This window comes from Apteryx rowi, unplaced genomic scaffold (genome assembly GCF_003343035.1).
Source record: "Apteryx rowi isolate R43461 unplaced genomic scaffold, aptRow1 scaffold_119, whole genome shotgun sequence".
NCBI classification, from domain to species: Eukaryota; Metazoa; Chordata; class Aves; order Apterygiformes; family Apterygidae; genus Apteryx; species Apteryx rowi.
This window is the reverse complement of record NW_020447408.1, coordinates 178,940-196,011: the sequence shown is the minus strand read 5'-3', so window position 1 is coordinate 196,011 and position 17,072 is coordinate 178,940. Positions and strand designations below refer to the sequence as shown.

At 36.8% G+C, this 17,072-nt stretch overlaps 1 protein-coding gene across 3 annotated transcripts in view; it reads left to right on the top strand.

Annotated features, from left to right (window-relative positions):
- PDPK1 (3-phosphoinositide dependent protein kinase 1) overlaps positions 1-17,072 on the top strand; it is a 32,624-nt gene that overhangs the window by 926 nt on the left and 14,626 nt on the right. For 2 of the 3 annotated variants that reach the window (XM_026085772.1, XM_026085765.1), the window contains exon 2: positions 13,049-13,318. In XM_026085772.1, coding sequence (XP_025941557.1) covers positions 13,106-13,318 — 213 coding nt within the window. In that variant the 5' untranslated portion in view covers positions 13,049-13,105. Of the gene's footprint in view, positions 1-13,048; positions 13,319-17,072 lie in introns of those variants that run through there. The other variant, XM_026085778.1, reaches the window with a different exon arrangement.

The following is a 17,072-nucleotide window of genomic DNA, read 5'->3' as shown; positions in this document are numbered from 1 at the left end:
AGCCCTGCGTTGTTGTCCTGGGGATCCGCTGGTTACTCTCACCGACCTCTTTTGCACCGCAGACCAGCGCACCAGGGAGACTGCGAGGACATCTTTCCAAACGTAGTTGTCCAGTCTCACGGTCTAAAACTCTACGTTTTGTGAGCACTAGTTAGTGAAGGACAGAGATATAGCTGATACACAGAGCTGAAAATAGTATATTTTAATTTGTGTAGTAGACTACACTTTTTAGTTGAAGTAGAATTTCCATTATGAAAAAAGTGTCTTTTTAAATTAAAATAACTGTTGGCATTTAGTGATGTCAGTGTGGCCAGCTTGCAGTGAAACATTCCTTATCCCTGTGTGTATATTGCTGTGCTTTTGAGTTTCTCGTGTTCTTTCTATCAGCTCACTTTTTCTTGTTCTCACGAGTTTCCAAGCTCCACTCTGCAGCACTTAAACTTTTCTTTCAAGAACTGGAATTGGCTAAGGAGGGTCATCTGCATGGAGGCTGTGGCATATCTGCATTGATTCCTGAAGTCCTGTTTCACAGCATGCTCTTCTCTTCATACAGTATGCCTTTTTTCCCCGTTTCATCAGGGAATTCCAAATATTCATATTTGTTGACTAAAAAGGACAGTTAATATGTAGACTAGCCCTATAGGGGAGGACATGAGACATTGCATCGAGGATTATGAAATAAAGCAGTGCTTGATTATGAAAGGAATTAGTTTTGCTTTCTTGCCACTCTGTAGAGCTCCATATAGCTATTTCTCTGCATCAGAGATTATTTCTGTGTATGTGAACACTTCTAAACAGAGGGCATATTTCACTTCATGCTTCTGTCCTTGCTCATTGCTTGTCTTTCTAGGATTTTCCTTCCAAACACTGCCATTTCTGTTCCTTTTCCATACGCAATTCAGGTCGCTCTCTGTAAGAGTTATGTACAGAGAGAGAATGAATAAAGAAGAAAGTCAACCGTCACTTCTACTAAAAATAAAAAATTTATTTAGGGTAACTTAATTTCTGTTCCTTTCATCCTATTTACAATTTCTCTGTTCAGGCAAGTGTACTGACAGGCATTAGCAGTTAGCAAGCAAATAAAACTTGATTCAGCTAAACTTTTTGTAATTCAGATGATATCGAATATGGGGAATTTGCATTTTTGAAACTCTAAATAGGGTGCTGTTAATGTCTGTGTGATGGAAGTAGTGACATTTGTGAGTTCTGTGATTATTTTGCTAGAAATCCAAAAGACTCAGAGGGGAAAATAGAGCACAGCTTTGAATGGCATATTTCAGCATTTCCTCTGCCAAAATAGCTAATTTTTGTATACATGCGTGTGTGTGTGGCAGGGAATTACCTAGAACATTCAACTGCTTTTTGAAGACGTGATATCAAGTTTGAGATCTCCATTTTTAACAAGGAAACAGCTTAGTCCTGCTTTAGTTACAGGTGTCAATGCGGTCTTAATTATTTGCTGCTAATACCTTTATTATAAGCATATTGAATCTCGCTAATATCAAAAAGTTTTCTTGAAGTGAACTGTCTTGGAAAAAAGAATATTTAGATCTTCAGCAACATCTTCACTGGAAAGTTTAGCTACGCAAGCAATTATTATAAGACATGTCCCATTCTACTAGTATTTCTGTGCTGATCAAATCTATAGTATAGTCATGGATATGTCTGAACAAAAATGTTAGCATATATGTATATAGTTGTTGTTGTTGTTGCTTGTGGAATTAATATAAACTATGCTTTTGAAAGACCTGTGTTCTTAATAGAATAAGTTCTGTATTTACACTAGAAATTAGGCTATGGTAAGAGTTCAGTTTGTAATTATTTGAAGGTATAAAACTTTCAGTCAAGCTAAGCTTGAGGGGTTTTGTTTTGTTTTTTCCCCTTTGTTTTTTTTTTTACCCTTTTCTTACAAAAAGTATAAGAAGCTTAACAAGCAATTTTATATGCATTCATATTTCTAACATAGGAGGTGTTGGTAGCTAGTGAAAAGGAGACGATCATGTAGAGAAATAATCTGGATGTAATGGCAACTTTCAACTAAACAATGAATCCACTGTGGGTTGGCTTTTTTTTTTTTTTTTTAAGCAAATTATTCTTTGGGTAACTGAGCTATTACTTACAGTACTAGAAGTCATGTCTCTTTCACGTAGCTCTTGTAACTCTGAGTAGATTGCCATACTGGACCTTCTGTGGCACCTTGGAGACTTTCAGAGGCTGATTTCACTTCTCTAAAGGAGATCAGTAGAAATGTTGAAAGGTAACATTGCAGGAGGAAATCAGAAAGGGATGCTGACTGTTGAAGTGCTTGCAGGAATCTTAGTACAGAAGGCATGAAACCAGAAGTGCTGTTGCTTTGTTAGACTGAAGAATTTGGTATGACTGGCAAAGTAATAAAAATAGGCTTGCTCCATAAAGCCATGAAATATTTTTGTAAGCTTTTATTTTTTTAATACTAAACTTGAACCTTATCTACAGTTTTTCTAAGAAGGCTGTGTGGATGGCTGTAGAACTAGCACATTTGTAGCATCAGGAAAAAAAATGCAAGTGAGAAATTACTTTTTAATATGGAAAGTTAAAAATTTGCTTTTAATTTGTAAAATGCCTTGTTTAGAAGATAAAATCTTTCTGTAAGTTCCTCATATTGGAGCTTTCTGAAGAATTCTGAAATTTATATTGCAAATAGGAAAACTTTTTTTTTTTTTTACTGGTAGCAAAGTTAAGTCAGGTATATCTGATAAAGGAGCAAGAAAAGGGAAGGAGCTGAATTTTCTCCTTCTCCCTTCTCTTATTTGCAGGTAAGCTTATCAAAAGTTACTAAGGTCTAACTAAGGTATATGAAAGGACTGGACATAACACTGGTAGCCACAGCATGGAAAAAGTTAGTTGTTTGGTCTAGAATCTAATTTTTCAGACCTTATGGAGTCTAATCAATAGCGCTGTAAGAAATAAAGGGTTTGTTAGATGATGAAATACTGAAGTTGAGACTGTCCTTCTGCTTTGAAAGACAAACTATAAATACTTCACCTGGCAAATATTCTATAATTCTTTATGGTGAAAAGTTGCAGGGGTTAACTTGCTTAGCACGTTGTTCTGAAAAGAAAGTATTAAATTTGATGTTCAGTTCTTTAGTAATCCTGCAAGAATTTAATTTACAATCCTTCATTGTGCTCTCCAGTCTTTTTACTGCTGCCTCTGTATGACTGCTCACCCACTCCTGACCCAAAACTGTTCTCTTTACCTCCTAAATCTTAGCATCACTAGCAAGGATCTGAGGGTAGGAAATCCTTTTAGAGTTTATTAGCACAAGCCCCAGTCCATGCTGCACAGCACCTCTTAACATTAGTGTGCTTCGTCAGGTACCTAATTACGTAGGATGTGATCTAGACTATTGCTATTGCAGATAGCTTTTGTTTTCTTGTGAGCTGGCCTGAATCTGTTTGTGTGAAATGAATTCTCAATGGTTTGTTTACATATATAGCTATTTGGGCCGTAGGCTGACTTTAGGTGCTTAGAGATTTTTGTGGTTTCCTGTTTCAGATCTGTTTTGAGGATTGGGGGGGGTGGGCCTTAAATAGTCTCTGCCCCTGAAGGTGCTTGGAACTTAAGTGCTTTGCTTAGCTGTAGAGGAGGTTAGAGGGTAACTGACTGGTATGCAGGTTCTCACAAATCCTTTCATTAGCTTTAATCCTTACCTGAACTTGGAATTAGAATCCTGGAAATTAGTGACAGGAAATACCATGCATGTATGTGAGGCTGTCAAGTTTAGAAAGAGGTATTTGCATTAACTAGAAAGTTTGGGTCAGCGTTGCTCTGTATATAACAAATTCATTTTTGTGGAAACAAAATCAGTTGTACGGATGAAATACCTTTATTCCTTCAATGAAAAATCAAAACAATTCTAACAATGTAGGAGTGTTCTCTGTGCTTCCGAATTCTCCTTTCCATGAGTTACATTGCTGCTATTACATGAATCTGATTTCCCCATTACTCACTTATGGATAAATTGCATTATAGATTTGCTGCAGAAAGTAAAGTGCAGGTGGTAGATGATCAGTTCAGTTATTAAGAAAATGGAAGTCAGGTGATCAGAGCTGAGGTTTGTTTCTTGTTCTTTGAGATTTTTGTATGAATAATACAGCATGTTTCCCTAAACTTAAAACCACTTCTTTGTACACCATGAATTTTCTGAGAGCATACATCCAGAAGGCTTAAGTAGATTTGAAACATCCCTTCAAAATTAATTGTGGAGTACATTTAGAGGAATAGGTAGCTTTGAATATAGGACTTGTAGTATCTTCTAAGACTGAATTTCAAACATGAAACACAAAACTGCTTATTAAAGACTTTTTTTAATAGCCTACTTGTTCCCTACAATAAAACAAAGAAAAGTCCCTGAAAAAATATTTTTTCTAAACAATTTCTGATAGGCTATTGCAGCATGACATTGTCAGGTTCAGCTACGGCTTATATATTGTTGGAGATAATAAATCATCATAAGATGCAGTAATTGCAAGTGTTCTCAGTCTTACCTCCATGTTACTGTAACTTTTTTTATTCAGTTAGGACTGTTAATATATTGAGCATGTCACCTTGAATTTTTTTCCTGTACCTCTGCTTTCCACTATTGAAGTTCACAGCCAGTTTAGGTAGAACAGTGTCTTTGAAGAACTATCTGCTCCAGGCTTGCTACTTTCATTAATACTCGTAATCTTTAATCTTGAAAGGTAATATTAGGGCATTATTCTTGAAGAAGTTGTTCTTTTCTCTTAAATGCTGCTAATTTCTATCAAGATATTTTGATAGAAATTATTTTGGACCAGGTTTCTGCAGTGCTAGTGCTTTACTGCATGCTTATCTTTGGCGTGTTTGAGTGGTTTCAGTTGAGTCAGTGACACTGTGCATGAAGGTGAGCATAGCTGCTCTGGTGGGTCACAGCCTAGACTTGTTTAATCAGACAGTTGTCATGGCAGTCAGTTTAAACCAAAAAAACTCTCCTTTTATATAACTGGTATATAGAGAAAGTCATATAGTTTATTCATAAGAACCGTCTTTTAAGCAACATATTTATCACGTGACAACTTCTGAGATCGAAGAATTTAATTCCAGATAGATTTATATAACTTTAATTCTTTTGCAAAACAAAATTGTGTTAAAATAGCTTTTATAACTGAAGCATGAGATTTCAATGCTGTTCTTTTAAATGCAGTAATTGTTAGCCATTTATGAACCTCCAGAATGGAAACTTGATCAAAATATATAAATTTTGGTAAATTGTTTAGCTGTAGACAAACTGATGTTTTGTTAGCTGTAATAGTCACGTTTTTTCAAGATATGCGGAGTTAATAAGCAATTTGAGTTATGAACTTGATCTTAAATTCTCTATGTTAATATTTACATACCATTCGAAGATGAGATTTGAAAGTGCTGATGCAGCTTTGCACAACATAAACACAAACCACTGTATTATAGAAGATAAATGTTTGATTTTATACTGTTTTATATCTACTGATAGCTAATAACTTGGAATGGGCTCTGTTTCCTGCAACTTGAAGAATTCAGCTTAATATGATCTTCAAAGAACTTCTCTCTAGAAAAAACATCCTGTTGTCCAGGAGAAATATAATTGGCATCTTTGTAACTTAACACAATTTTAAGAAATGCCTTGTTTTTTTGGTGAGGGGGTGTAGTTTTTTTGTTTTGTCTGTTTGTTTTAGCTTTAATATCCCTATTTTAATGGAATTTTTTTTGACAAGGTGTCTTAACTCTACTTTTTGAAATCTTTGCTGCACAGAGATAATTCACTGAAGTAAGATTTTAATGTTTTATTTTCAGAAAAGCCATAGGAATTTGTTGATGTAGTATTTAGTTACTGATTTTTAAATATATATATATATATATATATACACGTTTCTTTCTTTCAGTATATGAAGATTGATTGTTGTTCTTTAAAGTCCTTGGCATTCTTTTTGTCAGATTTCAGAATCTGAAAACATGCCTTTAGTTCTGGTTTTCTTACCATTCCAGTCTAGTGGTGTGCCTTCCTGATTGGTGAGGTATGTAATTTTCTATGAGGTTGGAAGTGTGAGCAGAGTACATATTTTCAAAATCTCCCAGTTACTGTCGTGTTTTACATTTCTTTCTTTATATGGCTGTACATTTTTAAGTGTCAAAGTTAACCTATTATGTGAGCGAGTAGCTTTCTGGTTGTGTAGCACATTCAGAATAAACAAAAATATTACTGCAGTTTAACATAATCTTAGAGTTGTGTGGTATCCATCACGTGCTTGACTTTTGTATTATAATCACAAGACTTAGTCTGACAGCATGTAGTGACACTTGTTAAGGCATGTGAATGTGTTTTTTTTTCTTTATTCAAGTATTTTAATTCTTTAATGGTAATAGTAATGTGGACAAATAGATTTATTGTTAAATTCTTTAAGTTGGCCAACAAACTTCTAAGCAGGTATAAATGGATGCTGGCGTACAATGGAGTTTAAAAAAATTTTAGTATATTGTTTCTGTACGCACACATGTTCAATCAGTTAATAGGAAGAAGATGCTCTAGGTTGCTTAGTAGAAAGTCTGATAGTCCACTTCTAGGCAAAAGGTCTAGAGCATAAGTAGTAGACAAGATAAAATGTTCAAGAATTGGTGTTTACTGCAGGTTATGAGAATATGCTATTGTTGCTCTGGGTTGCCTTCATTCACTGCAGTCACTCTGGTGTAGCAACATAGAGTTTATGAAAGGGAAAGTTGGTGTTGAAGATGTATCTTATTGATACAGATCACATGATAATCATTATCCCTCCTGCAAGCCACTGCTGGAAGGAATTGGTACATAATGAAAAGTGCCACATGTACAGTGTTCTCTGCCCTGGAAGGTAAGACAGTTAGTTGGATTTTGTTATTCCAACTCAGTGGTTCTTTGTCTTAACTCATGCTTCTTGTAGTTGAACTGTACTGCTTTTATCTAAATTCTCTTTCTAGGTACTAACAAGAATAGTTTGAGGATGTGCATTCAGGCCCACCTAAGTATCTGACTGAGTTTTTTCCTCTTTTGGAATATGTGGGTGTGTTGCACTGTAGCCAGTGGAGACTATCACAAATAGGTATTGGAGAACCTGGAGAAGGTAAACATTTTCTTGGGATAATGAGGGGGAGGAGGCCAGTGGGATAGCTGAGCTTAATATCAGTTAGTGGCCCCTTATCCWCTTTTTCAGATATAAGATGTATGAGAGATGCAGCTGCTGCATCTTTGTCAACCCTCTGACACACCAATGTGTGATGGAAAGGATATATAACTACCTGGCTGTTCATTTTTTTCCTTTGCATTTTGCAGATAAATCCTTAGGAGACCCCACATTTTCAATGTTTAATTTATAAGCAATATGAAATAAACTTTAATTTCAGAATTTTCTGCTTGTATGAAAATATCAAAATAATTTGCAAGCCTATCAGACCTATCCTGTCTAACTTATGACTGTCTTTGGCTGAATCTCAGTACTGAAAAATAGTGAGCTTTATCTCTAAAACCAGAAAACCACTGTCCAGTGAAAGTAAATACTTCACTCAATGTGAAATAAAGGTCTTTGTCCCTCCTTAGATGCATGGATAAATTGATGAGTTCCATGTTCTGATGTGAAGACCAGCTTATTAATTTGGACATAAATTGAATACCCCTCTTGGAAGATCTTTCTTCTGTTTTTCTATTGGCAGAGATGTACAAACTGTGATTGGGAGAGGGTACTATGACAGTGAGGGGAAGATATTTTATACTATATCATATAGTATCAGTTTTTGAAAGCCTCTCAAACTCCACTTGCAAGTGAAAAGGTAATTCATACAGATTCTAGAGCACTGCTATATTGCTTTCTGAGTCAGATCATTTGTCAATTAGACTTTGCTGCTGATGTAGGGCATACATGTTTGGATTGGTTTATCTTCCTGATAGTCTGTGAATTTCTTATGATTTAGTCTGACATTCATAGCATACACCACTCAGTAATTCTTACATCAGTATGACTTGTGTTGAATTGCAGGTGATCCTAATCTACTTTTTAGTTCTGTATGTTCTGGCACCACAGGGCCGAGACAGTCTGACTCTTTATTAAACAAAGATTTCATGAGCTCAGTCTAGTCAGATGATTAGATGTTTTTCCAGGGGTTCAGTGTCTTGTTTTTTCTTCTGAGACTGGTTTTATTTGGTTTTCTCTGTAATGTTTGCCTAGTAATAGCAGCAGTAAGACTTCTCTTCTCCTAGTTGCTGCTAATTTTGTACTGTATATCCAGGGATGGACTAGCTTACGATCTTTGTGGACACTCTCGTCTGCTTGTTTTCCACCATGATTCCTAAATTCTTGGGCTATATTTTGATTTGTAGTAATACATTGGTAGAGACAAAAGCAAGGTGTTGCTAACTGTCTAATTTACCAAAGAATGTAGACTCTCTAATAGATGTACTTTTTGGCCAAATGGTATGTATTTATTTTTTCCTCCCAGTCTTTAAATTTATGCAGTTATTCTTATTTTCTTTCAGCCTTTTTTGTTTGAGAATCAATCCAGGTGTGCACTGGAAGAGATCCTGTTTTGTGATGGCTATTAAAGTTGTTTAAGAATTTAACCAATTTTACTTGGAATATTTTCTATATTGATTTTTCTGAACAGTATTCTGCAGTTCAGATGTTACATAATGCTAAGCCAAATATCTTATGGGTGTCTATTTGCATTGTTTTGTTTAGTAGACCTGTAATACAGTTTACCATAAAATATATGCATAGGAGGGTTGTGCCAATGTTTTATTATATTCAGTCTCATCAGCATTGTTTATAATCAAAACAAGGGTACCAGCTGAGGTGAGGTACTCATGTTGTTTTGTGTAAATAGAACTTTCTGGTAGCAAGATCTGATTCCAAAAGAATTGGGCTGTAGGTAAGTGGATGGAAGAGCTTTTCTGATCATTGCTGCCATATGACTTAATGCAGGCAGAGAGTTCAGTAAGACTGCAGCTAGACCAAGTGTTATTTAGGAGATAGGTGATAGGTTAGGACCTTACTCGCACTGACTCTTTCTGTCAGCAATGAGATTTTGCTAGTATAGTTTCAGTGGTAGCAAAGATACTATCAGTTACCTTCAGTAGTCAGTAACATGTCAGCGAGCATAGGAGTAAAGGATACTGGTAGCCTGAGAAGGCCCAGTCTGTATGAGTGTTTTTGCAGCTGTTTCTGTTGGTGGAACTGTACCAGCAAAGCAGTGTTGCAAAATTTGCAATGGGACAAAGCTAGTAGAGATGTAGTTGTTGTGGTTGTATTTGCTTTAGAGCGGTGTGGCTTTTATGTATGATGCATACTGTGTGCTTACATATAATAAAAGTTAACAGAAGGGGCAGTGAGCAAAGTATAAAAACAATACAGTAGTGATAACTAATGGACTTTTTGCATTGATTCAAGTTTTCTTCTCTTATAGTTTTTCTACTGTTTGCAGGGAGGAGGGGGAAAAGAACTGTGTAAGCACATATTCCACATGATATGTAAATAAAAGGAATCCTGTTACTAGTGACTTAGCAAAAATTACTTACTGAAGTTTTTGATAAGACTGTTGATCTGTAATTCCCCTTGCCTTCAACAGCCTTGTTATATTTTCTCTTACAAGGTTTTCAAACTTGCAGCATGTTGCACTAAGAAGCAAGCAATTTCTCTGTGGAAATAAATTAGAAACACCAGCCATAAGAGCTTGAGAAAAGAGATAGTGCTAGAGACCAATTTTTAAAGGAGATTTAGAGAGATCAGAACAGTGGATATCAGTATGGTCCGTGGTGATCTGCGGTGAGCAATAGGTAAGGGAAACAAGTCTGCTGTCATTATGCGAGGGTCTGCTTTCACTGGGTTGTCAGCTGAGAAATGTCGATCCTTGCTGGAAAGAGAGCAGTGTCAAGCTTTTGAAGACAGTAGATGCAGTGAAGAAAGCTTTTTAAATTCTTCAGAATGATTGACTTGCTATCTCAGTAAAATGCCTTGAACCTGCAGAAATAGAATTTTTAATCTGATTTTTACAAAAGAGTAGCTGTACTGGGTTAGACTGGGTGATCTAGACTGTATTCTGTCTCTGACATGTGGAGCCTTATATGTAGAAAGGCTCTTATATTCATTGCAGACACATTTTTAGGAATCTTTTAAAATAATACAGGACACAAAATACTGAACAAGAATATGGGGAGTGTGGGAAGACAAGTGAGTGCAGATGTGACCTTTCCTGTAAATGTTTAAGTACAAGATACCTATAAATTGAATAGTTTTGTCATTTCCTGAGTAATCGATGCTTTAAATCTTCTGCATCTTTCTTTGTCCTTCTTGCTCCTGATCATGACTTTCCTTTGAGAAAGTCAAGGGACTAACTGACTCAGCTAAACCTTGGCTGGAAATAACCCTGTTTTCCTACATAGTCCTTTACTTCCGTCTCTGTTCTTCCCTCAGGACTTATCTATACTTGATATTCATTGGGACTTAATTTCAGGTGTTGTTCAGGAAAGTGCTCTGTATCCAGCAACTCCTTTTTCATTTTAATTTTCTCCATAATCTCTGGTGTGGTCTGTGTGTGTGTGCACGTGTGGTTCCACCTGCCCTGCTAACCCCTTAAGTGATCTTGCTAGCAGAAGGATCCTTCACAATGCTGCTGCTTTGTTTACCTGCACACCCTCAGTTGTTCTAGGATAGCCTGACTAGAGCCAGTTCATCATTTAAATCCCAATATTTAGTCAGTTGCATGTACACATTTTATTTACTTTATTTCAATTGTTGGAAATTTTCTTATATTGGTATCACTGAAATTGTTGAGCAGTCTTGCTTATGCTGAGTATTTCGCTGTCCTCTGGAAAGAGGAGTGTGTACAATCCTGTTTGAAATCTAGCTGCTGTATAACATCTTTATACAGGCTGTCATTTGAGTAGCTATCCAAAGGGAAGGAGCTTCAGCTGAGCTATAAGAATGTAAAGGACAGTAATGTGATAGACTGGGGAAAGTGTCGGCTAAAATACCCCATAGACTAAGGCATTAAAGGAACCGTGCCCCATAGTTCACATACATTAAAGTATGTACTGTTTTCATAATAATAGCATCAATATACTTTTTTCAGAGGCTAGCTCATCCAACGAGAAGAATGCTTACATCCCTGTAATTCTCTGGAAGAGTTAGTGATCTTTTTGAAAAGCAGAATTCTCCTCCCATCTGTCTCTGAGTCTTCCCTCCACCTCCCCACCCTTTTTTCTTCACAAAAGCTGCACAAAATATAACAAGTAGCTATCATAATAAACAGATTCTTCATCAGTCTGTTATACCACAGAGCGCAGACAAGGTCTAATGAAAGAAGCTATTATCTGTTCTTGATCTACTGCCCTATCAGTTTACTTTTAGTTCTTGGAAAAAGTCCAGAGGGGCAGTAGAGATCTTGGAGCAACTAGGCTGTACTCAGATTGGAAATAAAATCTTTCCCTTATGCTTCTTGGAAGATATTATTTACAATAATTAAAAACAGTTAATCTTGCAGGAATTGATATCTGTAAATTGAGTGTCCCTTATCTTTGGAGAGTTTTAACAATATTTTTTAAAATACTGTTACTTTAGTCTGAATTTTAAAAGTATACACTTCCATGCTTAGAAATGTTTGTTTCTGCTTTCTTTATGTAATGTCACTAAACGAGTAAATAAAGTATGTCTGAATTGTAGCTTTTTTGGTGTGGTGAGAGGAAAGAAGTTTAACAGTAAATAACGGTTGCCTTTTTGTACTGCATAGAGCACAGAAAGTGTATAATTGCTAAAATCTCCATTTTGGAGCTAGGTACTTTAAACCCAAGTGCACAACTGAATGCAAGTCCAATATCCTTCTAAAGTGGATTCAGGTAGAAATGCATAAAATTGTTCTGAATCAAAATGGAATCCATGAAATAGAAAAATTCTTTTTGTTAGAAGTAATGTTTATTTGAATAGCAACACAAATTGTGTCACAGACTAGGTCAGGATTGTACAATATGTATGTTTTGAGGTGAGGAGGTATTCATTAAGTCATTGTTTCATTCCCCTGGTTGTGTTTTAAAATATTGAAATTAAAAACCCATGTTCAGACATGGTGTGGTTTTTTTGTTTGTTTGTTTTTTATTCTATCTGTCTGCATTGCACTTCAATTTTTACAGTCAGAAAAGGTTGAGCAGAGCTCTTGTATTGCCTGTGTTTTCTGGCCAGTTGCAAGCAAAACGTACGAAGCGGATGTGTGACAGACTTATGGAGGTGTATTACCCATAGGGAGGGAGGGAAGTTAGCTCAACTAGTTTGCTTGGTCTTACATGGAGAAAACTGAAAAAAAGGTGCCAAATGATGATTTTATTTGTACATTACAAGAATTAGTATTCCTGGTGTTCTTACGCTTGCTGATTTCTGAGCTATATCTGGTTCTTTGTTTTGGAATTGGGATGTCTTTATGTGACCATATGTACAATTTAAGTACTATAATCTTTTGTTTGAAAAGGTTGAAATGTATCCTTTGTGTACATTAAAGTTTTTGTGATGTACTTTTTCATTTTACAGTTCACTCTTAGATATCTAAACCTAATGTGACTGAATATAGGTGTTTGCTGTGCAACTAGATAACTTTGTAGTTTCGGGAAAACTACTTGCTAAGATGGACGGAGGGCTCTGTCTGTAAGCGTGAAAAACTTTAAAATGTGTGTTATACGTAGGAGAATGTACCTTGAAATTTAATACCTTGGTGTTAGGGACAGGTTTTTTGAGAGTCTGAAAAGACTGTTCTTTAATTCGAGTTTTCAGAATTTTGGCTTATGGCCATATGTCTGTTGTGTGCAGTGTGAACTAAACAGAGTGTCTATGCATTTAACAAGTTAAGAGCTGACATTTCCAAAATAAACGGTTAGATTCTCTCCTAAAGATGTTTTTATGGTAACCCTTTCAGATGGGGCTCTATCTGACACACGTGGAAACAAAGTGCAGGTGTGTGAGGTAATTATTCCAAGGTATGGGAATAATATGTTGATTTCTCTTTTCAGTATGATGCTGTTCCAATCCAGTCTAGTGTGGTGTTATGCTCCTGTCCATCCCCATCAATGGTGAGGAACCAGACAGATTCCAACACTCCACCTGTCATTTCCACCTGTGGCAGCAGACAGGGATCTAACATGGAGGGCACTGCAGCTGAATCAAGATCTAATTCAAACACCTTGCAGCAACATACAGGACAGCAGCCTCCACAACCTCGAAAGAAACGACCTGATGACTTCAAATTTGGGAAAATTCTGGGTGAAGGATCTTTTTCTACGGTAACTTTATAATAAGTTCTACTTGTTAGTCTGCCAAATACCTTAGATAAACTTCCAAATTTGGTGTGCCAGTAATACCACAAAGATTTCCATCTGGAGAAAACAACTTGGAGAGTGAATGAGAAGGACATAAAATGTTTTTAAATTTAAGTATTAAAATTAAATGTTGCACTGAATAAGGGGACTGGGTTTTATGTATCTTTTTAACTCATCAAAAGCTCTATTCTGTCCAGAAGACTTGGTGCTTGGATCTTTAGGAGACAATGTTTTCAAATGTAAGTTTTAGATAGCTTAAAGGATTATGTTAAGAGTTTGCTATCTGAAGGATTGGAACTGGGCTAGGGGTTTATGTCATGGTAAGGACTTCCAGAAGGCATAAGGTCAAGACATAAGACTTAACTCTTATTTTTATTACAATTTTTCTGTTTTAAGAAGACAGAACAGAAGGCTGTTTAGTTGCTGGAGTTTAAAATACAACCTTATTTTGTTTACTTGCTATCAAACTTTGTTATTAGAAATTTTCAGTACATTTACTGATGCACTTTGGTATATATCACAGTAAAATGCAGGATTATTTTTATAGTTGCAACCGTACCTTTGTATGCATAATCTCTTGCAACAATGCAGGCTGGGTACTGACCAGCTGGGTAGCAGCTCTGCTGAAAAGGACTCAGGTGTCTTGGTGGACAGCAAACTGAACACGAGCCTGGCAGCAAAGAAGGCCAAACAGTATCCTGGGCTGTATTAACAGGAGCATAGCAAGTAGATCAAGGGAGGGGATTATCATCTTCTGCTCAGCACTCATTAGCCCTCATATGCTATGAGGAGAACCTGAGGGAACTGGGCTTGCTCAGCCTAGAGAAGGCTTTGAGAGGACCTAACAACACATTTCCAGTATCTGCAAGGAGGCCATCAAGAAGAAGCAGCTAGGCACTTCAGTGGTGCACAGTGGGCAGCCAAGAGACAATGGAAATACCTTTAAATGAGAGGTTCAGAGTGGATATAAGGAAAACCACCTTCACCATGAGGATAGTCAAGCATTGAAACAGGTTGCCCAGACAGATTGTGCATTTTTATCCTGGAAGGTTTTCAAGACCAGACTGGATAAAGCCCTGAGCAACCTGGGCTGACTTCACAGCTGACCCTGCTTTGAGCGGGAGGTTTGTCTAAATTATCTGAGATCCCTTCCAGCTTGAATTATCCTGTGATCCTGTGTCATGCTTACAGTGGCTGTAACACATCAATACTAAGGAGCATTCTTCAGTTAGGGAAACATGAATGTGAATACTTGTAGTTAATATCAGGGTATGGTTGCTGAGTCCAGCTAAACATACATTCTACCCAGTACCCTATCTGTGATAGCCAATGACAGATGCATAGAAAAGAATGTGAGAACAGTTATATTTCTCCAGTATGCTTTTGCAGCCTCTAGCGCCTTGGGCCTCAAGGACTTTGAGAGCTACAGATAGTGTCTTTGTAGTTTAGTAATCTTAAATGGATTTTTTTCTTCTGGAAATTCTAGATGGATTTGGTTTTTTTTTTTTTTTTTTTTTTTTTTTAAGCTTCTGGCATCCATGGCATCTCACAAGAATTAATTATTTACTTTAAGTATTGTTTAAAGAACCTATAAAGCAACTAATACTTTCATTTGATGCTCTTGTAGTTGCCTTCATTGTAAGACTATGAATAATTGTTCCATATCTTTTTCATGTCAGTCACAATTTTATATACTTGTTATATATGTCTGTGGTGATTGATCTAAAATTCTTTTATTTTTCCTTCCCATCAATATAGTATGATATTTAGTAAGCAGGCATCTAGTAATCATCGAGAAGAATTTGCACTTAATTGCATAGTCACTTGCAATTTGCAGGTTTCCCTAAAGAATCCATCAGAGTTGCTGCCTCTTGGGCATAACGGAACACACTCTCAGTGACAGTCTGCTTCAGTGAGACGTTTTAATTTCTGTTTCTGCTTGTATTCTCTGGAAGCTGTCACCATGTTCCTTGTAAATTGAGAAATTCATAGAACCTAATTTCTTTTCCAGAGCTCTGCTATCTGTTCACTGGTAGATTTTTTTTTTTTTAAACCCCTCTGCATCTGCTCCTCTGCCTCCCCCCCTCAAGTAGCTCAAATGCACTTAGGTGGGCAGCAGGAGAAACTGAATACCATGAAAATGTTAATACCTATGTAGCCTTGTTTTGATTTTTACAAGCAGAAGTTTGGTTACCACAGTATTCTGGGCCCCAGGTAGTGCTAGTAAAAGCATGTTCAGGAGTTACAGTTCTCCCTGCCTATCATGTCCTCTGTCAACCATAGCAGTGTCTGGTTTGCTGTTGCAGTGCTATGATTTTAGAAACTCATCAACAGTTTTAATATGTCACTTGGGACCAACCAGTTTCAGTTACTCTCTTCAGGGATAACTCCACAGGAGACGTTTGCTTGTGCTCTTTTTTCATGGTCATTGAGTAGGTTACAAACTGTTGCAGGAAGACTTAAGAATAGTTGCTTCTTACTATTTAAAAAAAAAAAAGGGAGGGGGAGTAATAGCTAATCCAATCTTGAGCAACTGAATTTTTTTAATTCAAAAACTTTAAGCTCAAGTAGCCTTCAGTCTATAGCCTGCATCCTTCGAGAAGGAAACTTGCTTGCACCTGTTCATCTGTGGGGCATGTATCTTCACACTACTATTAAAACATCTTGCAGACAGCTTCTATGTTGGTTTTATTATTTTTTTTATAAAGATGGTTGCAGATTCAGAGATCTGTTGATGCTCCACAGGATCCTCACTAATATTCTGATTGAACAAGTGCTCATCTCAGAAAGCAAGGGCCTTCATATTCCTATGCCTCCAATGACAGCTTGGAAACATCAACATTTAAAAAAAAAAAAAAAAATCTTCGTTTACGCTGGATTGTTATGAATCCATTCCATTTGCTTGGACTTCTATTAAACTACTATAGACTCTCTACCTGATGCCAGTACTAAATTTGGAATTCATCAGAGATGTGTGTGACCTGGCCTCAGGGCGTTTTTCTTCAGAGCATTTTGCAATTTTGCAGCGGCAACTGTCTTTAGACCCGCAGCTGATATAGGCGGTTATACAAATGTAGGCAAACCCTGCCTTTGGTCCCTCCAGTTGTTGCTCCACTCTTTTAAAGTAGTGAAAATCTACTTGATTTGCAGACAGCTTTCAGTTCCTCTCAGAATAGTATCTGTTCTCTGATGATAGAATTACAGTCTTCATGCTTGGATAAGCATGTTGTCCTACTCACCTCCTGGATGGCTGAGATGTCCTTTCCTTGGGTTTGTTTCCACCTATACATGAGGCTTCCCTTAAAAGAAGAAGGAGCTCTAAGAGAAGTATGAGTATTTGGCTAAATACAGACTTAATTTCTGGCAGTCTGAAGTATTCAGTCAAGCTTAGAGTTGGGCTTGGACATTATGTCTGCCAGGTATATTGGCAATTATTCCTGCTTTGTAGCCTTCTCTTGAGGGCTCTCTGGTTGTCTTATCTTGCTTTCCTCCAATTTGAGAAGTTTAACTGAATTTTCTCCTCTTTTGTTGTTACCTGAATTTGGTGCTCACACGTTCTGTGAATCTTTTTCAGTTTTTATCTACCTTACCTGTTCTAATTCCTTTCTGTAGGACTTACATTCCTTATTCCTATCACTTCTTCCCATAGGGTGAATGAGATTGAAGCCCCTGATTGCATATGTGGTGTTAATATGCACCTCTGTGCATAATACCACTT